Genomic DNA, 25375 nt, shown 5'->3' on the forward strand with positions numbered 1-25375 from the left:
GAAAGAGCGAGAAGTCCGTGCCTCACCCTTTGCTCCTGCGCCTTCATTTCCTTCTCCAGCACCTGAGACATATAGCTCACAGCCAGAATCACGTGGTCCACGCCGGCCTGTGGGACAGAACGGCGCCGGCCGCCAGGCGGATTCAGCCGAAGGCACCGGTGTCCCCGACCCCCAATCGCTGGCCGTCCCTCATCTTATGAGGTCCTACCAAGACCCCGGCCCCGGGCCTTACCGCGGCCAGCGCCTCCACTTGGTGCAGCAAGATGGGCTTATTGCAGAAGTCCACCAGCGGCTTCGGGATGCTTAGCGTCAGCGGCCGCAGGCGCGTCCCATAGCCACCCACCAAAATCAGTGCCTTCATTGCGCCTGCGGGCGGCCGAAGAGTGAGTCCCGGGCTGCGAGGTGTCCGCGGCCTGCCTGGCGGACCCCTGCCGCACACTCCCGCCACTGTGCCCGGCCCCGCGCCCTTCACCCGCCAGACTGACCAACTCTGGCTCTGCCTTGTCTGCCCAGTCCGCGCTGACGCTAGGGCCGAGACCGCAGCAAACCAGGACGCGACGCCGGACGGAGACCGACTGCCTCCCAACTCGGGCCGGCGGCCGGCGGGAAGTGACGTAAACTCGGGCGGCCCAATCAGCTACCACATACGTGGCACACCGTCGGCGTCGAAGCGCCGATACGCGACGCTCCGGCCGACGCAGCCAATGAGAGCCGAGAGCGCCGGGCTGCCATGGGGACCGGGACCCGGACCTGCGGGTCAGCTGGCCATTGGCGGATCCAAAAGCGCAGCTGGCGCCAAGGGCGAGGCTTCTTTTGCGCTGCGCCCCAACCGCTTCCGGCCCCTCCCCGCCTCACCGGGCCGGCCGGGCCGGGGAGGGGCCGAGGACGCGGGCGGGCCGGACTAGGCCCGTCTCCCGGAGCCCGAGGGGTTTCTCAAAGACACGGATACGCCTCGGTTTCTAGCGGCTTTATTTTGACATACACGACCTCAGACACAAGCGGGGCGGGCAGCGCTAGGTGTACAGAAAGGGGCAGGCTCAGCCCAATGCCGGAGCAGCCCCTCCCCTGCACGCAAGGTCCCGAGAAAACGCAACCGCGCCCAGACGCGACCGGAGCCACGTGTCACATCCGGGCGCAGGGCTCAGGCGGCGTGGACAGGCTTAGGCAGCTTCCAGGAAAGTGGAGTAGAGAGCGGTCCTCCAGGCGAGGCCTTGCAGTTCCCCGAGAAGCAAAGATACCAGGCTCTTCCCTTGGTTCTCCCCAAACTTTTCCCCATTAAAACATTTTTTAAATCGGCACAAACAAAACCAAATTGAACAGTTTTAAAAGTTCAAGCAATCTGCATCTAGGGGGGGTGCTCGTGGCAGGATGTGAGCAAGTGAGCAGAGGATACGAACTAGCCCAGGCCTCTGGCCCCTTAAGGAGAATCCCCACGCCCACTGTACAGGCCCGGATGTGAGGGAGGGGTGGCGTCCCTGGCAAGTTGCAAAACTGGTCCCCTTCCTCTTTAAGCACCGCCCATCCCACCCCGCTAAGGGGGCTGGTGTCGACTTTGTCCAGGGAAGCACTATAGAGAGGGGTCGCTTGAACGCCCCAACCCGTGATCCCATCTTGCACTTTGGTCCCAAGTTGGGGCTGGGAAGGCAGGGCCTGGCAGGGACAGGGCTCTCTAGCATGGAACAGGGCGAAATGGTGGCAAAGAGCGTGTGCAGACAGACATGCCCAACACCCACCAGAAAACAGGGCTGTGTCTCCCAAGTGTTCAAAAGTACTGAAAACAAGGGGCCCTGCCCTGGGGGAGCAGCAGCAAATCCCAGCCCTGCTCTTTTAGTGGCAGGCAAACACTGAATTTAAGTCGGTACAGCCTCTCTCGCGATGAAGAGCGGAATGGGGCAGCATCTCCCATAATATACAAACTCAGGAAGCACAGCACATCCCCAGGCTGGAGAGGTGCCATCAAGTGGGTCCCGAGTGGCCCCAGACCCTTTGCTTTAGCCCCTGCCTTACCAGGAAATGACTATCCACACTAATGAAGAGCTACTGCCCCCATGGATGAAGCCACAGAATAGTACAGAAGATGGTCATTACTGACCAGAAACAGGCAAGCTGCCCCTCCTAACCCCAAGGAATGGGAACCTGCCCACCAACGGCACCAGGGTCAGAGGGCCGAGAGAGATGGGATCCCATCAAGGAGCCCATTTAAGATGTGTGGGGCTGCATCTCTAAGGACCAGGAAATTAGTCCATCAGTTACCAAGGCCTCTCAGAGACACAGGCTGGCAGGCTTACCATTAATGCCCAAATAGGGACATGCTAAAAGTGACAATGACAGTGGCCCTAGACTCAGAGGTGAGGGCACTAACCTCAGCAATAGCTAGGTGAGTGCAGTATCACCTGGCCACATGTGTTAGAGGTGGCAGGTCTCTGTGCCATTAAGGGCTGGCAGAAAAAGTTACGGGCAAGGAATGGGTCACCCCCTGGGCCTTCACTGTGCTACTGTCAGTGTTGAGTGTTGAGGGGGCCACATTCCAGGCTCACAGAGAGGGTGTTGGGCCAGCAGGGAAACACCTCCTCCAATTCATTTTGCTACCAGTTCTTTTAAAAAAGGTAGCACCTGCTGAGGAAGGGCACAGGGGCAAAAGCTCACCTCAGAAATGGTAAAGAGAATATTTTGCTGAGGGAAGCATGAAGGAAATCAATATTTACTAATGAACAAGGCTAGAGCCCAGGGGAAAGATCACAGGGGCTGGCAGATGGACAAATGGACAGACTGATGGACCCCAGTACTGATAAGACAAAACTCTCATTAGCAGAATCTGGGCACCTGCACCCAGCGCCCAATGTCCCTATAAGCAAACAAGCTTAAAGTTCTCCCTCACAAGCCTGGAGCTCCTCACATGGGCTGCTGCCTTGAGCTTGGCCTGGGGAGAGGTGAGACCCTGAGCGGACCACAGCCTTTGAGCCCTGGAAGGAGCGGCCCATCCAAGGCAGCACAGCTGCCCAAGCTAGAGGAAGAGGACTCCTACCCACAGCACAAGGACTGCAAATACTAGCTGGGTCAGAGCCATCAGAGGCCCTGAGGCCTGCTGGAACATTGACTCTCCTCAGCAAACAGAGCAGGGCCCCCTCCAGTGGGGCAAGAGGGGATGGCCTCCTTAGGCAAGGGATCTTGGTGAGAAACGCTGGCTGGGCTGTGCAGGCAGGAGGAGCAGCAGGTTCAAGTGCCAAATAGTGCCTGGGGATCCCAGGGCCTGCCCTCTACCATTGCTGGCTTCAGCACAGCTTCATGAATCTAGCCTCATGCCAAGGTCAGAACCGAGAAGGGTCCAGCTGTGTGCAGTTGGCCCTGTGGTGCCCTGAGGACATCTGTTACAGACCTAGGTGATACCCACAACACAAGCTACAAAGTCCCCCAAGAGATGGGCACCCAACCTTCTACTACTGGGAACAAGGGATGAGTGAGCATGGAGGGGCCCTGAGCCAACCCAGGGCTTCACCCCACAACTAGCAGGACCCTGCAGCCACAGATCCCAAAGACCTAGGCAAGAGAAACCAATGTCCAAGGGCAACCTGTCCCTGCTGCCAAGCCCACCAGGGGTATCTCTTCCTTCCTAAGTCAGCCTGGACACAGCAGTCAGAACCATAGAGCTAGGAAGCCTGGCTGAGAGGATGTGTTCTGCCCTCCTTCACTTTATATATATGGATTCCAGGCTACAGCTAAAAACATTTCTTTTAGTTTACACCAAAGAGAAATATAACCCTTTTAAAAGCAAGTCTGTGTGTCCTCATGGCGAGTTCAGAGCAATGGTCCCTGCCTGAGGGTGGAGAGGAAGGGGTTCTGGAAGCCCAGAGCTGGGCCTACTGGTTCTCGTCCCGCATCTGTTCCATGATGCTGATGAGGTTCTCCAGGCCAAACACATAGCCTCGGTCAGGCCCATCATGCACAGTGGGGTCATCTCGGAAGCCCTTGAATGTGCTGTGTGCAAAGTCGATCATGCGGACATCCACCTTGGGTGGAGAGACGGGGCCCACCTCGGGGCTGGTGCTGCTGGGGCTGGTGCTAGGGCCACAGGATGGTGCCACCTCAGGGAGCCCTGTGTCCAGATGCTTGATACGCATTTCGGACCGGCGGTCCAGGTAGGACTCAGACCGGCACTCCTTACCATCATAGATGACAAGCAGGGAACTGGAGTAGAAGCGGTAGGAGGCCTGCCGCTCCAGTACAGCTTTCAGGCCTCGCAGTTTGCTCAGGATGGGCTCAAAAAGGTCACGCCGCAGGTCCAGGCCATTGTGCAGGTACTGATAGAGGGCATTGCGGAAGCCTTCAATGGAGAGCCCACGGCCATAGTACTTGTTCCTGCAGAGGTAATGCCCCGTGTCCAGCTGGTACACCTGAAACCCCAGGAGACAGACAGGTGAGTACCAGGGAGGTCTGATGACCTCACAGTGCCCTGGGCAGGCACTATCTGGAAAGTACTTCTGACCAACCTGAGCTTTTCTGCTCAACCCTACACAACTGGAGTAGGCAGGCCAAGTTCACCCTAAGCTTTCCTGTGGTAAAGCCAGCAATGTGCAGAGACCAGGCCAACAGGTTTTCTGTCACTACCTTTGGAGCCCTCCTCCAAGTTGCCCCAGGAGACCAGCTGGACTCAAACTAGGAATTATCTTGCTGACAGACAAGAGTCTTACTTGCCCCAGTATGAAGGCAACAGGCTCTCACAGTGGTTCTGCACTGGAGGCCAGACCAAGGTCCCCAGGTAAGGACAAGAGGGCTCAGGGAACATGTCTACAAAAACGCACTCAGCACCCTGTAGGGGACTCACCCTCTTGGAGGAGATTATGGGCCACTGTGGGCCAGGAGGACACCTGGCTCGGATAGCAGGCAGGCACACACACAACCCAAAACATGCAAGCAGGAGCACCTAGGCGCTCACCAAGGATGACTCACCTGCATGCCACAGACCCTGACACCCAGCGTAGCTGACGTACTTTGCTCACACTTCCGCATCTGCCGGGCTGCCTTCTCAGCTGATGCATCATCACCATGCTGCCGGGTGCCCATCTTCAGGTCCAGCACACAGGGGTACTTGAAGTGGTGCACCACGTTCTCAAGCAGGAGGAACTCTGGGCCACAGTCAACGGGAATAACCACCAAACTCACCATCAGCCCCAGCCAGAAAAGCACAATCCAATTTTTCTATAAAAGGAGGCATTCCCTTCTAATGTAATCTGTATTTACCTCACAAACTCTCAAATGTGGATTTCAAACTACTGGCTTACTATTTCTTTAAAAAATTTTTTTGTTGTGGTAAAATACATGTAACATTTATCATTTTAACCATTTTTAAGTATACAGTTCAGTGGTGTTAAGTACATTCATATTATTGTGCAACCATCACCACCATCCAATCTCCAAAACTTTTTCATCTTCCCAAATAGAAATTAGAAACTGTACCCATTAAACAGTAACTCCCATTCCCCCCTCCCCTGCCCCCATAACCACTATCTACTTTCTGTCTCTATGAATTTGCCTGTTCTAGGTACTTCATATAAGTGGCATCATGTAATATTTGTCCTTTTGTATCTGGCTCTTTCACTTAGCAAATTGTTTTCAAGCTTCATTCATATTGTAGCATGTGACAAAATTTCATTCCTTTTTATGGCTGACTAATTTTTCATTGTATATATATACCACATTTGTTGATATCATCATTTTTATTTTATTCTTTAGATCTGTCTTGCAGGCATACATAAATAAACCAAAGAAGATTTGACAGTTTCACATACATCCCTGGCACCATCAGTAGACCAAGGCCCTGCTCAATCCAGTGTCTCACTCAGGCCTAAGTAGTAAGGAACTTCCTTTGTAGCACTACTACAAAAATGATAAATCAGATTTAACATTCCCAAACAGGAATCTTTAGAAAAATCTGGATTTAAATTTCTATCTTGCCATTTTCTGAATAAACTTCAAACCAGTGGACCATATATTTAAACTCATCCCTTAGTACTTCTAGGATCTTCTGCTTAAAATGGCTCTGTGGTCCTGGCCTCCTGACATTTATATCCATGTCCTCATCTACATCTCCTGTCTGCAACAATCTTAAAGGTACAGGCCTGTCACATGTCTGCCAAAAGTCATCAGGGCTCACAGCCTAGCCCTCAATTCCACATTTGGGACTATGTAGCAATCACATGGTCTTGGAGGCTAAGACCCTCAGCATCACTCTGATGATGAATATTTTAATATCCGCTAATTCTTTAAGGAATAACATTAAAAAAATCATTAAATATGGCTTTTAACTAGTCTCATCACCTGCTATAAGCTATAAACAAGTGACAGTAAAACTCAAAGAAGGTTGCAGAAATATCTCACAATGCCTGAGAGCACTGGATCCTGCTTAGGCCACTCACTGGCTCTGAGCACAACACTTAACCACCCTGCGCTTCCATTTACTCGTCTGTAAACGGAAATCATAACAGTTCCTCCCTCAAAAGACTTAGGAAAACTGAGTAAGTACATATGAAGTGCTCAGCATACTTCCCCTCAGTTTCTCAGTAAGATTTATTTATTGTCTACTGCTTCAAAACACTAAATGATTTTAAGAATTCCCATTTCATAATACTTTTTTACCTTTGGGATCTTAAAAAACTGTTTTATATTGCACAGGTATAGTGTTTATCTTTAGAAAAAACATACTAAAATCAAACATATTACTTTTTAATTATTATCTTTTGGGAGGGGAGAAATACACACGTGTACATGTGTACATATGCGCATGCGCACACACCCCTCCCTCCCAATTCCAGACAGGCACTGATAAATATGGTAGCCACTATCTATGCCTGGTGATTTAAATTTAGATTTTAATTAATTAAATAAATTAAAAATTCAGTAACTCAGTCATAGCAGCCACATTTTGGTTACAGTGTGGCTAGTGGCTACCACAAATTTCAGCACAGATTCAGAACACTTCCATTGTCACAGACAGTTCTATTGGACAGCACTCTTCTAGATTGCCAAGTTTAAGCTTCCGTCTTACCAGCCCCAAAACGCAGGAAAAAAACATGTTGATGAAAATAAGAAGGACAAAGAGGAAGAAGAGCCTATGGAAAAGGGAGATGAGAACAAAAGAAGAGCTCCTGAACAGAGAGGGCGCTGGCCATGGTACTGGTAGGTGCCCTGACACAGGACTCATGGTCCCAGTAGCAGGCACTGCTGGAGAAGCAGTAACAAGGATACTGTAGAGTTTTCGGTCCTTGGACTCGGAGCGCATGCGGCTCAGCTGCTGTTTGTGACAGCGCAGGCTCCAAGGGTTGTGGCTGATCTTCTCGGAACTCAGACCACTGTTGCCATCCAGCATCTGGAAAGGGACGTCCGAGTGGCTGTGAAGCTCCACCTTCGGAGTCTTTGCCTCCTGGGGGCTAAAAAGGAAGAACATACCCATTGCTAAGGGGCTCAGACAAGTCACCCTCTGGGGTCTCACTACACAGGGTGGGGGAGGCCTGGATCAAGTCTAATGTGCCACGCATAGACCTTCCTGAGGGGTGACACGGGGCCCAGATGCATGAGCCCATTAAAGTGAGTAAATGGTGTAAGTACTAAGGAGCTAGGGTGTGCAGCCTGTGCTGCTAAACTGATCTGATTTGATGTCAGAGACAAACTATGTGCTGCCACATCTAAGAAAAGTCCCAATTCCAACTTCTAGGTCAAGTCACAGAGCATCCTATTCACTGAATTTTATTTTTTTATTTTTTTGGCCATGCTGCACGGCTTGCAGGATCTTAGTTCCCGGACGAGGGATCAAACCCAGGCCCTCGGCCGTGGAAGTGCCAAGTCCCAACCACTGGACTGCCAGGGAATTCCCTCACTGAAACTTATTTTTGAGTGATATTAAGTATATATAAAGTAATTTAATCATACAACTTTAATTTCACTTTGGTTCAAAACGCTCATTTTTTATTTACATTAGTTTTATTTTTTTTTACAAGTCAGTTTTTTGGAGTTTTTTTTTAGTATATTCATGAGGTTATAAAACACCACCACTATTTAATTTTTAGGAATTTTCATCACCCCAAAAACAGACCTTGTCACCATTACCAGTCACTTCCCATCTATCCCTCCCCCTCAGTCCCTGGGATCCACTGACTTTGCCTTCTGTCTCTTGGACAGAAACGATGGATTTGCCTATTCTGAACACCTTATATAAATGGAACCATATAATATGTGGTTTTCTGTGACTGGCTTCTTTCATTTAACATAAATGTTTTCAAGGTTCATCCATGTTGCAGCATGTGTCAGTACCCCGTCCCTTTTTATTGCTGAGTAATATTCTATTGTATAGATATACCACATTTAATTTATCCATTCACCAACAGATGGACACTCAGGTTGTTTCCAGTTTTCGGCTATTAGGAATAATGCTGCTATAAACATTTGTGTACAAGTATTATGTGTGAGTATATTCCTTCAATTCTCTTGGGCATATACCTAGGAGTGCAGTTGCCAGGTTTAACTTTTTGAAAAAGTGCCTAATTGTTTTCCAGAATAGCTGCACTATTTTACATTCCCATCAGCAATGTAGGAGGGTTCCAATTTCTCCATATCCTCATCAAAACTTTTATTGTCTATCCTTTTAATTATGGCCACCCTTGTCAGGGTTCACATTTTTTTGCATGATATATCAAGAAAAATAATTCTTTGTAGACTATTTTCCTAATCTACAAGAAAAATCAATTTCCAATGCAATAAACTGAACTTCAGATTCAGGGAAAGGATTAATAGCTGATAGCAGAGTCTCAGAGAGATATGACACCCAAACCCTTAAGGAACACTAGTCTGGATGCCACTCATTGCCTTTGGGCTCTGACATCCTGCAGGTGAGAAAGGAGCTGGAACCGCATCGTGGACCAATGCATTTCCACCTCTGTCTTGGGGGTGCAAGACATAACAAAGCTGGAAAAAACAGGGTGTTCTTGTTCCCAAAAAGCTGAGGGAACTTCATTCTCTCTTGACTAGCTACAGCCATACTCATAAGGAGGCATCACTGGGGTGATGTGACATACAGGCGGCAGCCTGCACCTATGTGGGTGGCCTAAGAACATCAGCCACCTTCCCCCAACCTTGAGCCTTACTTCCCCATGATGTATCAGGACTCTAGAGATATTCTGAGTATATCAGGACCAGACGTGAACCACCAGTCCTGCTTACCATCCCCTTACCTCTCTGAGGTTTCAAGGGACAGGCTGGCTTTCTCCTCCCTGTGGTCACTGCCACTGCCTGACCGGTGCAGGCTCCGGCGAGAGTGCTTACGCCGAGGTTGCTCCCGCTCTGGTGTGTCATCCTGCTCCACAGTCTCACTTTCCACATAAGGGTAGGCCACCAAGTTGATGTAACCATCACTGTCCCCCTCAAAGCAGACTGACACCACTCCTGTTGGAGAAAAAAAGGCAGCCAGTCAACAAATGTCTACAGAGATTGGGTCCCTTCAGTTCAGACTGCTGGCACATGCTGTCCCTCAGCACACTGACATCACCTGCCCTGAATCAACTGTAGGGACAATGACTAGCAGACATCTTTCCAAAACATAGCTGACCACTAATCCCCCATTCTAAGTCTAACCACTAATCCCCCATTTCTAAGTCCACTATTTACCTTTGATTTTGGATAAATCTATATATTTTTCCCATTCTCTTGTCTAACCCTCTCACTTTCTTTTTTCCTTTTTAATAAATTTATTTATTTATTTATTTATTTATGGCTGCGTTGGGTCTTCGTTGCTGCGACGGGCTTTCTCTAGTTGTGGTGAGCGGGGGCTACTCTTCATCGGGATGCGTGGGGGTTCTCATCACTGTGGCTTCTCTTGTTGTGAAGCACGGGCTCTAGGCACGTGGGCTCAGTAATTGTGCATGTGGGCTCAGTAGTCATGGCTCATGGGCTCTAGAGCACGGGCTCAGTAGTTGTGGTGCACGGGCTAAGCTGCTCCGCGGCATGCGGGATCTTACTGGACCAGGGCTCGAACCTGTGCCCCCTGCACTGGCAGGCGGATTCGTAACCACTGAGCCACCAGGGAAGCCCACCCTCTCACTTTCAACTACTGCCTTCTGTACCATTCAAAAGAACTGTACTTTCTAGGTGACATCCACACTCGACATAATTTAACCCTCTACTTATTTAACTGCTCTATGATGCTGTCATTTCCTATGTCCTCCTCTAGATCTGGTTTCCTTCTGCCTGACAATGTCACCTAGAGAGACATCAAGACTTCTCAAAGACAGTCCCCAAAATATGTCTTCTGCCAACACTGAACATCAGGCTATTCTAAGCTCAACAGGCAGAACTTCTGCCTAACCAAACCACCAGCATTCCTAAATTGAAACACCTATTTTCCGTGCTGTACTCATGCAAAACAGTTTGTTGTGTCCATTTTTATCAAACAGGTTTTCATAGTTTCTTCTGGATCATTACCAAATGAGTTGAAACACAATACCTAGAAATCAAGGAGTTTTTTGTTATTTGTTCTTAAAAAGGTCTAGGCTGCCCTTCATCTAACTTCCATATCCAACCCTCTGTCAGCTACACTCCTCATTTACACTCTTGGTGTGCAATATCAGCATTATTGAGAATCAGTGAGAAGCATTTAGGAATATGTCAGTATGCCAGACCAAGAATATCCTTCTCTTTGGCCCATTTCCTTCTCCAGGAGGGCACTGCCCCAATCCCTGGTCTCTTTTAGGAAAAAAAATCCTTAAGACATTAAGGTGAAATAGATTTTTCTTACCTTCTCATTACATTGCTTAAATGTACACCTCACTTTCGTGAGCTTCACAACTGTGTCCTGGCTTCCTTACATAGATGACTGCCTCTCCTACAGGTTTCTGCCTTTGTAACTTCTTCTCTTTGTCTTTTCCAGAGCTTCAGTTATGTTCAAGTTTGAATACCCTCTGGTCTACAATATTCTTTGTTTCCTGGGCTCCCTCTCGTACTCTGATCTAGAGTGTCCTCCAGGCCTGCCACATAGCTGGGCCGCTCCTTGCTGCAGGTGACCAGAGTGAGAATTGTTCCTTCTATGTCCTCTCCTTTTCCCCTCTTTCTTGGTTTCCTCCTTATTTGAGTGGAATACATCTCAAGTAACTTCCTAAGAGTGTTCAGGAGGTCAATTTTCTGAGTCCTTTGCAGGACTTTATTCTACTCCAACACTTGACTGATAGTTTGGCTGAAGACAGAATTCTACGTTGTCTGAAAATAAAGACAGTTTTACTTCTTCCTTTCCAATCTGGATGTCTTTTATTATTTCATTTTCTTGCCTAACTGCACTGGCCAGAACCTCCAAGTTATATGTCAACTAGAAAGGGAGAGCATGGACATTCTTGTCTCATTCCTGATCTTAGGGGTTAAAGTCTCATCACTGAGTATGAAGCTAGCTGTAGGTTTTCATAGATGCCTTCTATCAGGTTTGAGGAACTTTCTTTCCATCCCCACTTTGCTAAGAGTTTTGTTACTCCTGTTCTTTTATCAAGAATGGATGTTGATACAGATGGCCAACAGGTACATGAAAAGATGCTCAACAATGGCTAATTATTAGAGAAATGCAAATCAAAACTACAACGAGGTACCACCTCACACCAGTCAGAATGGCCATCTTTAAAAAATGTACAAATAACAAATGCTGGACAGGGTGTGGAGAAAAGGGAACCCTCCTACATTGTTGTTGGGAATGTAAATTGGTGCAGCCACTATGGAGAACAGTATGGAGGCTCTTCAAAAAACTAGAGTTGCCAGATGATTCAGCAATCCCACTCCTGGGCATATATCTGGACAAAACTGTAATTCAAAAAGATGCATGCACCCCTATGTTCACAGCAGCACTATTCACAATAGCCAAGACATGGAAACAACCTAAATATCCGTCAACAGATGAATGGATAAAGATGTGGTACATATAGACAACGGACTATTACTCAGCCATAAAAAAGAATGAAATAATGCCATTTGCAGTAACACTGATGGACCTAGAGATTGTCATACTAAGTGACGTAAGTCAGAAAGACAAATACCATATGATATCACTTACATGTAGAATCTAAAATATGACAAGAACTTTTCTACAATACGAAACAGAAACAGACTCACACACAGAGAACAGACTTGTGGGGGTTGGGGGGGAGGAAAGGATTGGGAGTTCAGGATTAGCAGATGCAAACATATATAGAATGATTAAATAACAAGGTCCTACTGTATAGCACAGGGAACTATATTCAATATCCTGTGATAAATCATAATGGAAAAGAATATGAAAAAGAATGTACATATATGTATAACTGAATCACTTTGCTGTACAGCAGAAATTAACATAGCATTGTAAATAAACTATATTCAGTAAAAAAAATTTAAAAAATGTATGTATGTTGGATACTGTCAAGTACTTTTTCTGCATTTACTGAGATAATCATATGATTTTTCTTTTTTTAGTTTATTGATATGGTCAATTACATTAACTTTTGAATGTTAAACCTAACCTGCATTACTCCTATGGTAAACCCTACTTGGTCACGACATACTGTCCTTTTAACATATTCTTGGATTCAATTTGCTAAAATCTTATTCAAATTTTTTAGGTTCGTCTAGGACATTAATTTTCTTGTAATGGCCTTATAGAATGAGTAGAGATGTATTCCTGCTTCAACTTTTTGGAAGAGTTTGTGTAGTATTTCTTAAATATTTGGTAGAATTCACCAGTGAAGTTGTGTGGGCCTGGAGTTTTCTTTGCTAGAATGCTTTAAATTCCAATTTCAATTTGTTTACTACATAGGGCTATTCAGATTATTCATTTCTTCTTGAGTTTTCATAGTTTGTGTGTTGCAATAAATTGTCTATTTCATCTAAGTTGTAAAATTTACTGGCATAAAGTTGTTCATAATATTTTTATTTTTTTTAGTATCGGTAGAAACTGTAGTGATGATACATCTGTCTTTTTTTTTTTAAGATTTCTTTTTTGATGTGGACTATTTTTAAAGTCTTTATTGAATTTGTTACAATATTGCTTCTATGTTTTGGTTTTTTGGCCGTGAAGCATGTGGGATCTTAGGTCCCCAACCAGGGATCGAACCCACATCCCCTGCATTGGAAGGTGAAGTCTTCACCACTGGACCACCAGGGAAGTCCCACATCTGTCATTTCTGATATTGGAAACTTATGTCTTTTCTTTTTCCTAATCAGTCTGGCTAGAGATTTATCCTAGCCTTTGGTCTTTAGTTTTCATTGATTTTCTTTATTGTTGCTCATTTTCCTACTGAATTGTCTTTTTTCCTATTGATTTTGAATTGCATACACACACACACACACACACATTCTAGAAACAAATCCTCGGTCAGTTTTACGTGATGTAAATAGCTCTTAATTTTCTTTAAAAGTGTATTTTGATAAAACTTTTTAATTTTATATACTCAAATGCATCATTCCCTCCTTTAAAATTTCTTTTTATCTTGCAGGGCCATCTAAAGCTATAATGGAAACCTTTAATTCTCTGCAGGCACATACCATTGAGTACCTTGACACAGAGCATCATACCTGATCAAGGGAGAAATGGTTATGCTATGCGTAGAACAGGAAGAAGAGCCTTCCAAGAGTGGGTAAGATCTGGTAATTAAATGAGCCATGCAACCTACCCCTAGTTTAAAAAATATATATTTTTTTGATCCTAATTTTTTTTTTTTTTTAACCTCATTACTCACACCTAGAAAGAATTCAGGTAGGAAAACGAAAATCAATGGTCCTTTACTTCATTTGATATAAGTCCTAATTTTCTTGGCATTTGTAAGATTGGCTTAAACACAGAGAATTACATTTGGGTAGAGGTTTTCGGGGTTTTTTTAATATACTTTTTTTTTTACTTTTAAAAATTGTGGTAAAAACATATTTAACAAATTTGTCATTTTAACCATTTTTAAATGTAAAATTCAGTGGCATTAAGTACGTTCACAATATTGTATAACCACTTTCGTTATCTATTTCCAGAACTTTTATATCACCTCAAACAAAATCTCTATACCCATTAAATAACTCCCCATTTCCCTCTCACCTGAAGCCCTGGTACCCTCTAATCTACTTTCTGTCTCTACAAATTTGCCTACTGTAGATATTTTGTACACGTGGAATCATGTAATGTTTGTTCTTTGGGGTCTGGCTTATTTCACTTAGCATAATGTTTTCAAGGTTCATCCACCTTGTAACATGTGTCAGAACTTCATTTGTTTTTATGGCTGAATACTCTTCCAGCGTAAATATATGCCACATTTTGTTTATCCGTTCGTCTGTTCAACCCAATCAAACACTTGGGTTGTTTCCACCTTTTGTCTACTGTAAATAATGCTTCTGTGAGTATTACAAGTATCTGTTTGAGTCTCTATTTCCAATTCTTTTGAGTATATACCTAGGAGTGGAATTGCTGAATCATATGGTAATTCTGTGTTTAACTTTTTGAAGAACTGTCAAACTGTTTTTCCATAGTGGCTGTACCATTTGACATTCTTACCAGCAATGTTCCTATTTCTCCATATCTTTGCCACTCTTTCTTTCTCCCTTCCTTTCTTCCTGTCTTCCTTCCTTTCTTTTCCTTCTTTCTTTTAATGTATTTTTACTTATTTATTCAAATTAATTTTTATTAGAATATAGTTGCTTTACAATGTTGTGTTAGTTTTCTTTCTTTTTAATAGCCATCCACTGGTTGTGAGTAGTCTCTATTGTGGTTTAGATTTGCATTTCCCTAATGACTAATGATGCTGATGATCTTTTTATGTGCTTATTGGACATTTGTGTATCTATTCTGGAGAAATGTTTATTCAACTCCTTTGACCATTTATGAATAGGGTTGTTTCTTAACTTTTTTTTTTTTAACATCTTTAATGGAATATAACTGCTTTTGTTTCTTAACTCTTAATTGGCAAAAAGAGGTAGACTAGTTCTTAGAACTAGTTGTTGTTTTTTTACCTCAGGGCTTTTGTCTATGAGAGGAATGGAATGCTCTTTCCATTGTCCTTTTCCCACAGCTGCTCCTCATCCTTCAGTCCTTCAAGTCTCCCCAGACACTCCTTCCCTGATCATTCTATATCAAGTGCTCTGTTTTGGAAGCTTTATTATTTTCAATTACAGAACATGACTTATTTTATTCAAAGTATTTATCACAATCTATAATTGTTTTGTCTATAATTTGTTTATTCTTTGTTTCTCACACTAGCATGTAAGCTCCATAAAGGTATGGGCCTTTTTTGTCTTTTACGCTAATGAGCACAGGGCCTGGCATCTAGTAGATGCTCAGTAAGTACTGGTAACAGAAAAATGAATGAGGCAAAGTTTTGAATAACTATACAGAAGCCTAGAACCTCATATTTAGTACTATTAAGTAACACTTGGGCTTCCCTGGTGGCGCAGTGGTTGACAGTCCGCCTGCCGATGCAGGGGACACAGGTTCGTGCCCCGGTCCGGGAAAATCCCACATGCCATGGAGCGCCTAGGCCCGTGAGCCATGGCCACTGAGCCTGCGAGTCCGGAGCCTGTGCTCCGCAACGGGAGAGGCCACAGCAGTGAGAGGCCCGCGTGCTGCAAAAAAAAAAAAAGAAGTAACACTTGGGATTTCCCTGGTGGCGCAGTGGTTAGGTGTCCAAAGCAGGGGACATGGGTTTGATCCCTGGTCCAAGAAGACCCCATAGGCCGCAGAGCAACTAAGCCCGTGCACCACAGCTGCTGAGCCTGAGCTCTAGAGTCCGCGAGCCACAACTACAGAGCCCATGTGCCACAACTACTGAAGCCCGTGTGCCTAGAGCTCATGCTCTGCAACAAGAGAGGCCACCAAAATGAGAAACCCGTGCACTGCAACGAAGAGTAGCCCCTGCTGGCCGCAAGTAGAGAAGGCCCGCACGCAGCAACAAAGACCCAACAAATTGAAATGGAATGGAATGGAATGAAATAAAATATTTTTTTAAAAAAAGAAGTTAACACTTGGTAACTACCGCTGGTCATACTAAATAAATGAAAATCCCTCTTCAAACCTACTGCCAAAATATAAAATATTACTGGCATTTTTCCTTAGCTGAGTTTTAAAAATACCTGTACTTCTGGCAATAAAGAATATATGTGTAATTGTGGGTTAGTATTAATAGATGTATTTTCTAAACCTGTGTGTTCAAAGGGGCTAAAGGCAAAGATATTCCAGTAGCAATCAGAACATCTAGCACCAAGATCTTGTTTTTTCTAAATACCATTCCTAAAAGGAAGAAGAGCTTGTTGCCGAAGTATTTGATTCCTGAATCGGGACAGGAAAAATACAAGATGAGCTTGGAAGATCTTGCAGTAACTGAAAGTAAAGCAATAGTCAAAAATGATGGGGGGGGCTTCCCTGCTGGCGCAGTGGTTAAGAACCTGCCTGCCAATGCAGGGGACACGGGTTCGAGCCCTGGTCTGGGAAGATCCCACATGCCGTGGAGCAACTAAGCCTGTGCACCTCAACTACTGAGCCTGTGCTCTAGAGTCCACGAGCCACAACTACTGAGCCCGTGTGCCACAACTACTGAAGCCTGTGTGCCTAGAGGCTGTGCTCTGCAACAAGGGAAGCCACCGCAATGAGACGCCCATGTACCGCCACAAAGAGTACCCCCGCTCACTGCAACTAGAGAAAGCCTGCACGCAGCAATGAAGACCCAACACAGCCAAAAATAAATAAATAAATATTTTAAAAAAAGTTAAATCACCAGTAACAAGGTATGTATCTTGTGACATGATGAACTGAAAAGAACACAGGATCATTTCTATTGCCCCAAAATATTAGGCTGGCCAGAAAGTTCGTTCGGGTTTTCCTGTGACATCTTACAAAAGCCTGTATGAACTTTCTGGCCAACCCAATATACAACCTCAACCTAATTCTGAGGAAAGATAAGACAAATCCAAATTTAGGGACAGTCTACAAAATAACTACTAATACTCTTCAAAAGTGTCGAGGTCAGGACTTCCCTGGTGGTCCAATGATTAAGTATCCACCTTCCAATGCAGGGGACACGGGTTTGACCCCTGGTTGGGGAACTAAGATCACACATGCCACAACTACTGAGCCCAACTCTCTACAACTAGAGAGCCCACATGCCATGACTACAGAGCTCACGCGCTCTGGAGCCCACACGCCACAACTAGAGAGAAGCCCACGTGCCACAACAAAGATTCTGCATGCTGCAACTAATAAGACCCAATGCAGCCAAACATAAATAAATAAATAAATTTTTTTTAATGGGGGGGCATCCCTGGTGGCGCAGTGGTTAAGAATCCGCCTGCCAATGCTGGGGACACGGGTTCAAGCCCTGGTCCAGGAAGATCCCACATGCCGCAGAGCAACTAAGCCCGTGTGCTACAACTACTGAGCCTGTACTCCAGAGCCCATGAACCACAACTGCTGACCCCACGTGCCACACTACTGAAGCCTGCGCACCTAGAGCCCATGCTCCACAACAAGAGAAGCCACCGCAATGAGAAGCCTGCGCACCGCAATGAAGAGTAGCCCCCACTTGCCACAACTAGAGAAAGCCCGTGCGCAGCAACGAAGACCCAATGCAGCCAAAAATAAATCAATCAATTTATAAGTGGAAAAACAGCCAAAATTTGAATAAAATGTACGGATTAGTTAATAGTATTATACCAATGTTCCTTTCCTGGCTTTGGTAATTATAAATTATACTATGGTTATATATTTTTTAATGATGCTTTTGCTTATTGATACTAGACTACCCGCCTAAGTAAAGACTCTGATTTTAGTATAAGTCCCTTTACTAACAATCGGCATGAAACAGCATCATACTTAAAATCTAAACCCTTTAAAATCAGGTACTGAAATTCACTTAAGGAACTTAAGGGCAGTGTTAAAAAGGGCCAGGTTTGGGGCTTCCCTGGTGGCGCAGTGGTTGAGAGTCCGCCTGCCGATGCAGGGGACACGGGTTCGTGCCCCGGTCTGGGAAGATCCCACATGCCGTGGAGCGGCTGGGCCCGTGAGCCATGGCAGCTGAGCCTGCACGTCCGGAGCCTGTGCTCCGCAATGGGAGAGGCCACAACAGTGAGAGGCCCGCGTACCGGGAAAAAGGGAAAAAAAAAAAAAAAAAAAAAAAAAAAAAGGGCCAGGTTTTTACAGGCCCTCATCCACTTCTCCACGTTGGTTGGCACCATCACACTGCAGCCTCCTGTCTGCTGGAGAACAGACCACAGCACAATTTCTGCCACAGTGAGTTCATGCCCAAGAAGCCAGGAGCTCTTCCCAAAAGCTGAATTCATGGAGCAGAACACAGTGGCTTCCCTCTTCTAGCTGAAAAATAGCTCTATCTACCCAGCTATCTATAAGGGTTAAACTTACAGCATTAGGCTTCTGGCCAAACAGAAAACAGAAAATGTGCATATTCCCTTCTCCTTCAACGGGATACATCATTTGGATACTGAACTTCATCTGAGTCTTTAGCACATTCTTCCAAATTAAGAGTAAAACCCAGCACTTAAGAAGGTTTTCTGGCGTGCTCTTGACTACTGAATGTGTGTGAACAGTAGAGAGGACTCTAGTGGTCACAGAGCAGCCAGTGCAACACAAGCAGAGAGAGGGGAAGGGAGGGGTGGCTGGGTTTGTGTTGATCAAGATGTCTTTCAGTGCCCTGTAGTCTCTTCCGAACACTGAATTTAAGCCCAATGCATTGGTAGCTAAAGCAGTGGGTTCATCAGCTTGGATTATGTTGGTAATATCCAAATCCACATCTGGCATCTGAATCATCTTGGAGAGACCATCGACTGCAGCTTTCAATTCATACAGATACTTTAGAATATCACCTTGGTGGAAAAAATAAAGTATCTTGGCAGAACTCAAGAGGTTGAAGACTCTTCCTGCATCTAGCACGGGGCTGATGGTCCTGCCACGCACGCTGGGGAGCCAGTACGTGCATCTACACAGAGAGGTGAGACACACAATGACAGGGCTTTACTTGGTACCTCGGTATCATGGGACCATTAGAGGAACTCATTATTTTTGCAACTTTTCTGTAATTTTAAATTTATTTCAAAATAAAAAGTAAATGACTTCCCTGGCGGTCTTGTGTTTAAGATTCCATGCTTCCACTGCAGGTGGCACGGGTTTGCTCCCTGGTCAGGGAACCAAGATCCCACATGCCATGTGGTACAGCCAAAAACAAAACAAAAAAAGGTAAAAAACCTATAGTATCAGTCTTTGAAATACATGAATTGGACCCATCATATCTTCCATTTTCTCTGAATAAACTGGACTTCATTTGACTTAAAAAGAAGAGATCCATTTTAGTTTAATTGTATTTTTGAGAAAGTGTATTTATTCTTCCCTAGTGAAAATGCAGCCTGAGGGAAAAAAAGATCAGGTAGATACTAAGGTTTTGCTATGGCTTTTAAAGACTTCTGTTCCCCAGTCTGAGAGAAGGTTGGGGGAAAAACTGAACCAATATATGACTGACAATCCTTCCCTGGGTGGCACCTTGAAATTCTAACTTGTCCCAATTCTGGTGGTTGTGATTTAGAAAACATTTCTTTGGAGCCAGGGGCTCAACTCCATTTTAAGGGATTTTTTTTTTTCCCTGAGCATCAGAAGAACTCCATGAGCTAACAGGGCTTGTAGTTCTCTTTCTGGTTTTGGCATATTTATAGCAGAAGATTTGGCCAGGGATGTGTTGAGTGTGGATGAGTAGGTGGCTAAAGCTACATTTATAAAGCATTTATAACTGTTGTTTCTTAGCCAATTAGAGACAGCAGTGCGTGTGATTCTGGCTTCTCTCTCGTTTTGCAGCCTTAGAATATTTATTCCTCCAAATTCAATATTATTCTGATTCTGTTTTGAAAATAATAACAAACCATACAATTCAAAACTGCACAAAGGACTTGAACAGACATTTCTCCAGAGAAGACACACAAATGGCCAATGGCACATCATTCATTAATCATTAAGAAAATGCATATCAAAACAAAACAATGAGACACAACTTCACACCTACTAGGGTGGCTATAATTTTTTTTTTAATGGAAAATAAGGGTTTGTAAGGATGTGGAGAAATAGGAACATTGTTGGTAAGAATGTCAAATGGTACAGCCACTATGGAAAACAGTTTGACAGTTCCTCAGAAAAGTTAAACACAGAATTACCATATGATTCAGCACTTCTACTCCTATATACTCAGAAGAATTGGAAACAGAGACTCAGATAAATACTCACAGAAGCATTATTCACAATAGGCAAAAGGTGGAAACAACCCAAGTGTCCATTAACAGATGAACGGATAAACAAAATGTGGCATATATTTACACTGGAATAGTATTCAGCCATAAAAACAAATGAAGTTCTGACAAATGCTACAAGGTTGATGAACCTTGAAAACATTATCCTAAGTGAAATAAGCCAAACCCAAAAGGAGAAACGTTACATGATTCCACTTGTATGAAATATCTACAATAGGCAAATTTGTAGAGACAGAAAGTAGATTAGGGGGTACCAGGGGAGGTGAGAGGGAAATGGGGAGTTATTTAATGGGTATAGAGATTTTGTGATGAGGTAAAAGTTCTGGAAATAGATAATAGTAATGGTATATAGCACTGTGAATGTATTTAATGCCACTAAATTATACACTTAAAAATGGTAAATTCTGCTGTACAGCAGAAATGAACAAACATCGTAAATCAATTATACTTCAATTAAAAAAAAAAGACAAGGTGCGTCCACTTAAAAAAAAATGGTTAAATTTTATGTTATGTGGACTTCCTTGATGGTGCAGTGGTTAAGAATCCACCTGCCAATGCAGGGGACACGGGTTCGAGCCCTGGTCCGGGACGATTCCACATGCTGCGGAGCAACTAAGCCCGTGCGTCACCACTACTGAGCCTGCAATCTAGAGTCCGCGCACTACAACTACTGAAGCCTGTGCACCTAGAGCCCGTGCTCCGCAACAAGAGAAGCCACCGCAATGCGAAGCCTGCACAACGCAACAAAGAGTAGCCCCCGCTCACCTCAGCTAGAGAAAACCCGTGCACAGCAACGAAGACCCAATGCAGCCAAAAATAAATAAATAATTTTTAAAATGTTTATGTTATGTATATTTCACCACAATTAAAGATTTAAGGAAACAAAAGTCAATACCAATATGGATTGGTTTTTCTAAATCGAGGATCCCCCAAGTATAGGATGGTACAAACATGACTGAATTCATACTGCTTTGGAAAAGTTAAAAAACAGAACACAGGGGCTTCCCTGGTGGCACAGTGGTTTAGAATCCACTTGGCCAACACGGGGGACACAGGTTCGAGCGCTGGTCCTAGAGGATCCCACATGCCAGGGAGCAACTAAGCCCGTGCACCACAACTACTGAGCCTGCGCTCTAGAACCCTCGAGCCACAACTACTGAGCCTGCACTCTATAGCCCGTGAGCCACAACTACTGAAGCCCGCACGCCACAACTACTGAAGCCCATGCACCTAGAGCCCGTGCTCAGCAACAAGAGAAGCCACCACAATGAGAAGCCCACGCACTGCAACGAAGAGTAGCCCCTGCTTGCTGCAACTAGAGAAAGCCTGCGCACAGCAACAAAGACCCAATGCAACCAAAAATAAATAAATTAGATAAATAAATTTAAAAAAAACAAACAGAACACAGGGAATTCCCTGGCGGTCCAGTGGTTAGAACTTGGTGCTTTTACTTCAGTGGTCCGGGTTCAATTCCCGGTCAGGAAACTAAGATCCCGCAAGCCATGTGGCACAGCCAAAACAAAACAAAAAACAGAACACAAAAAACATAACTTACACATGAGGGGCAATCATAAAAATATATAAACATAGTGACAAAAATCAGATTTGAAAATCAAGTACCTTAAATTCTGGTATATATTCACGGGGTTCTAGTCTATAAAGTTAATTTACATTTTAAAACAGATTATTTTTCCTTTAAAAGTTAGGACCCTCCAGGCCCCAGTCCTTCTGTAGATTTCTTACCATCAATTCATCCCCCAGCACATACATACACAAGCTCCACAGAGCCTCCTCGCCAGCTGTCTCATCGCCTTAGCCTGGAAAGCATCCAATTCTTCCTCCTCTGGGACCAGATAAGTGCTGCCCCTTCTCTCCTAGACCATTCCAGCAAACAGGGAAACCTCCTTGACAACAGCATGCTCTTCACCAATGGGACTTAATGCTGTGAATTCTTCTCAGGTTTACCTATCAATGAATTCAATTTTCAAGATCTAAAGACCTTGCTGATGCTTTCAGCTTCAAATTTTGCTTAACAATGTGACTCTGCTGCTTTGAGACAACAGAGACCTACAATCACACCACGTGGCCACCAGAACAAGGAAAACTGAGCTGAGGGCCTACAAGCTGCTGCTGTCTCCAAACTGGCCAGTGACTGACCTTTGTACTCAGGGGTGAACTCCTTCATTTCGGGAGGGAGGGACTCGTAGAAGCGCTGCTCCCGGGAGATGAGGGGCTTGCACACAGTGTGGTCGTCGTAGCGCATCATGCTGCTGTGTCCGCCCACCTGGTGGATGAAGGGCTCCAGGAGGACTCCCCGGTCTCCGGCCCGACTTGCGTTCTTGCCATACTGCCCCACTTCCATGGTTTGACAAACACACATTGCGTTGGGGGCCAGTTGCACACTGAGAGCAGAGGATGCAGCACATGAGCCACGAAAGGAGAGCTAGGTAGAAGGTCCTGGCGAGCTGAAAACCAACGGTCAGAGTCTGTTCAGCTTATTCTTCTCTCCTAACAGAGGGAAGAGAAGAAAAGAGGGAATCAAAATACCAGGCAAGCCACAGTTTCCCTGGAGTTCACAGAATATCCACTCATGAGGAAAAACAGGGATTCTGTCTTGTTCCCTGCTATGTGTTCCCCAGTATGTACAACACTGCCTGATGCATGAGAGGTAGCTGAGTCAATTTTTGTTGAATGATGTAATTTTGGTCTCCTCCATCCGTCTTTTTATGCACAGAAGCCCATGTTCTCTTCCTTTCCTAGTTCTCAGATCCCTTCTAAGTTCTCTAAAGGATTTGATTTTAGAGCTACAGTATGTTATAGCCATCAGGAAGGCAACTATCCCTGTTCACTTCACATTCAATTAAGAGCTCAAGAAAAAAAACAGAAAGCAACACCAACTCACTGTTTGGATTTCTCACAATACTCAGTACTGGTAAGGGTCTCTCCCTGACTCAAAGGAAGGGTTTTTGCCTGAGAAATCAGGTCACTCTAGATTCCCAACTTTTCTGCTGAAGGTGCCAAGGACCAGACAGGGAAAGCCATTCCTTCCTGAGTTGCAGAAACATAAAAAGGTTTTGTTTTGGGACTTCCTTGGTGGTCCAGTGGGTAAGACTCCGTGCTCCCAATGCAGGGGGTCTGGGTTTGATCCCTGGCGGGGGAATCCCACATGCATGCCGCAACTAAGAGTTCACATGCCAGAACTAAGAAGACCACGTGCCGCAACTAAGATGTCTGCATGCCGCAACTAAGAGCCCTCATGCCACAACTAAAAGATCCTGCATGCCGCAACGAAAAAACATGCCGCAACGAAGATCCCACGTGCCACAAATACGACCTGGCGCAGCCAAAATAAATAAATATTTTTTAAAAATGTTTTGTTTTTCTGAAAGGAATTCAGGCTTCATATTTCTTCTACTTTAAATCTATGGCCATCAATTTATGACCATGTCTAGCACCACAGAGCTTCCCTTTCTGTTTGACTCTAGAGACAAAGAAAAGCTCTTTGTACTTAAATAACCTCCTTTTAATGTCAGTCTTCTCTCAAGAAAGTTAATATAGTGGGCAACTTAATAATGAATATATTTTAAAAACTAGGAATGTAGTAGGTAGCGGGGGTGCGGGAGGGAAGGATTGGAAGTTTGGGATAGCAGAGGCAAACTATCATATATAGAACAGATAAACAAGGTCTTATTGTACAGCACAGGGCACTATATTCAATATCCTGTGATAAACCATAATGGAAAAGAATATGAAAAAGAACATATATATATGTATAACTGAGTCACTTGGCTGTACATAAGAAATTAACACAACATTGTAAATAAACTATACTTCAGTAACATTTAAAAAAAATTAAAAAGGAATGTAGTAGGCAAGACAATATCTGAAAGATCAAGACTAAAAGAGAAAAAGAAAATATAGAACAGAAATATGCTTTTATCTGCAAGAGATAATAAACTATTTTTTTTCCTGAACCTCATAATTATGGGCAAAATGAGCTATACAAGAACACTGTTGCAAAACTGCAAAATTTTCTTAATCCAAAGCAGCCCAGGAAACTATGTTCTATTTCACCACTATCAACAAAAATAAATTATTCTCCATTCCCGCTCCCACAAACAGATCAGCACCACTTTAAGACTATTCATTTTTCAGTCCTCCTTCAGGATAAGGCAACTCCCTGCCCCAGGGAGTTTTCTGAGACTCCATTCTTTTGAAACAAGAGTTCGATGTACACCTCTGCGACTCCTACGGCACCCTGTGCCAACTCTAAAGCAGCAATAAATCACTGTACTGTCATCTGTTTTGTCATCTGTCACCACCACCAAACCATTCTCTCTTAACTCCATCTAGGATCCAAGGCATTTCCTGGCACACGGCAGTACTCAAAATGAGGTTTGTTAGAATGAATTAAAATAATTCCAGGAAGAGGACCACAGTGAGTAAAAGCACAACGATATGAAAATAAAATATGAAAGCACAGTGGCAGTGCTTAGGGCAGCAAGTGGGGGCAGGAAGCAATTGCGGAAGGCTTATCTCAGGGTTCCTAGAAGTGCCCACTGTGGCAGTGGACTCTAGTTAGCAATGTCAATCGGCTCCTGCCCTGGCTCCTCTTCACCCTGGGATTGCCTCTGACCACAGATGGGATACCAAGAAGGTGCCAGACTTTCTAGCCTGGGTCAGTGGGTATCTGGTTTAGGAGAGGGGTCAACAGTGCCAAGTGCCCCAGAAGAGTTGGACATTAGGGCCATTCCCTGGACTCTGAGAGATCTGTGGCATCCTCTGCAGCCCCCACAGGACTGAAAGGAAGAAGTTCAATCTCCAGTCAGATGCAGACTTTTGATATTTTGTTTCCCCTTGATATCTACATAAAATCATGGTACTGTTTTTGTGTTTGAAATATTTTCTTAGAAGTAAACATGTAAAATATACCACATTTCTATAGCTCTGATTTGGCATTTCTTTTTAAATAAACTGGGAACCTGAAAAAGTGGAAGTGCCCAGAACTCTCTCAACCTCTGTGAAGCCCTGGCCTACAAGGTGTGGAGACTTGTATGTCACTTGAAGGAAGAAACTTCATGTTTCCTCATGAAGACATGCCCAC

General features: G+C 44.6%; 2 protein-coding genes across 3 annotated transcripts in view; both read right to left on the bottom strand.

The window, feature by feature from the left end:
- Positions 1–17439, bottom strand: part of GMPPB (GDP-mannose pyrophosphorylase B) — a 19472-nt gene extending 2033 nt beyond the window's left edge. The window contains exons 1-3 of one of the 2 annotated variants that reach the window (XM_007446216.1): positions 17436–17439; positions 233–575; positions 27–107 (exon numbers count right to left, since the gene is read on the bottom strand). In XM_007446216.1, coding sequence (XP_007446278.1) covers positions 27–107; positions 233–361 — 210 coding nt within the window. In that variant the 5' untranslated portion in view covers positions 362–575; positions 17436–17439. Of the gene's footprint in view, positions 1–26; positions 108–232; positions 606–17435 lie in introns of those variants that run through there. The other variant, XM_007446215.1, reaches the window with a different exon arrangement.
- Positions 3654–22779, bottom strand: IP6K1 (inositol hexakisphosphate kinase 1). Its single transcript, XM_007446214.1, has 5 exons — positions 22429–22779; positions 9222–9432; positions 7243–7424; positions 4948–5123; positions 3654–4391 (listed from the first exon to the last, which is right to left on the bottom strand). Exons 1-5 carry the CDS (start codon positions 22649–22651, stop codon positions 3858–3860), a joined length of 1326 nt encoding a protein of 441 aa, XP_007446276.1. The 5' UTR covers positions 22652–22779; the 3' UTR covers positions 3654–3857.
- Positions 22780–25375: the final 2596 nt, after the last annotated feature.

This window comes from Lipotes vexillifer, unplaced genomic scaffold (genome assembly GCF_000442215.2).
Source record: "Lipotes vexillifer unplaced genomic scaffold, Lipotes_vexillifer_v1.1 scaffold491, whole genome shotgun sequence".
Taxonomy (NCBI): domain Eukaryota; kingdom Metazoa; phylum Chordata; class Mammalia; order Artiodactyla; family Lipotidae; genus Lipotes; species Lipotes vexillifer.

Coding starts and splice junctions, on each gene's coding strand:
- IP6K1 (XM_007446214.1), bottom strand. CDS start 22,651: ATGTGTGTTTGTCAAACCATGGAAGTGGGGCAGTATGGCAAGAACGCA. Junction 9,433..22,428: donor GTTCACCCCTGAGTACAAAG/GTCAGTCACTGG, acceptor TTTCTCCAACAG/GAGTGGTGTCAGTCTGCTTT. Junction 4,392..4,947: donor TCAGGGTCTGTGGCATGCAG/GTGAGTCATCCT, acceptor CTGGGGTTTCAG/GTGTACCAGCTGGACACGGG.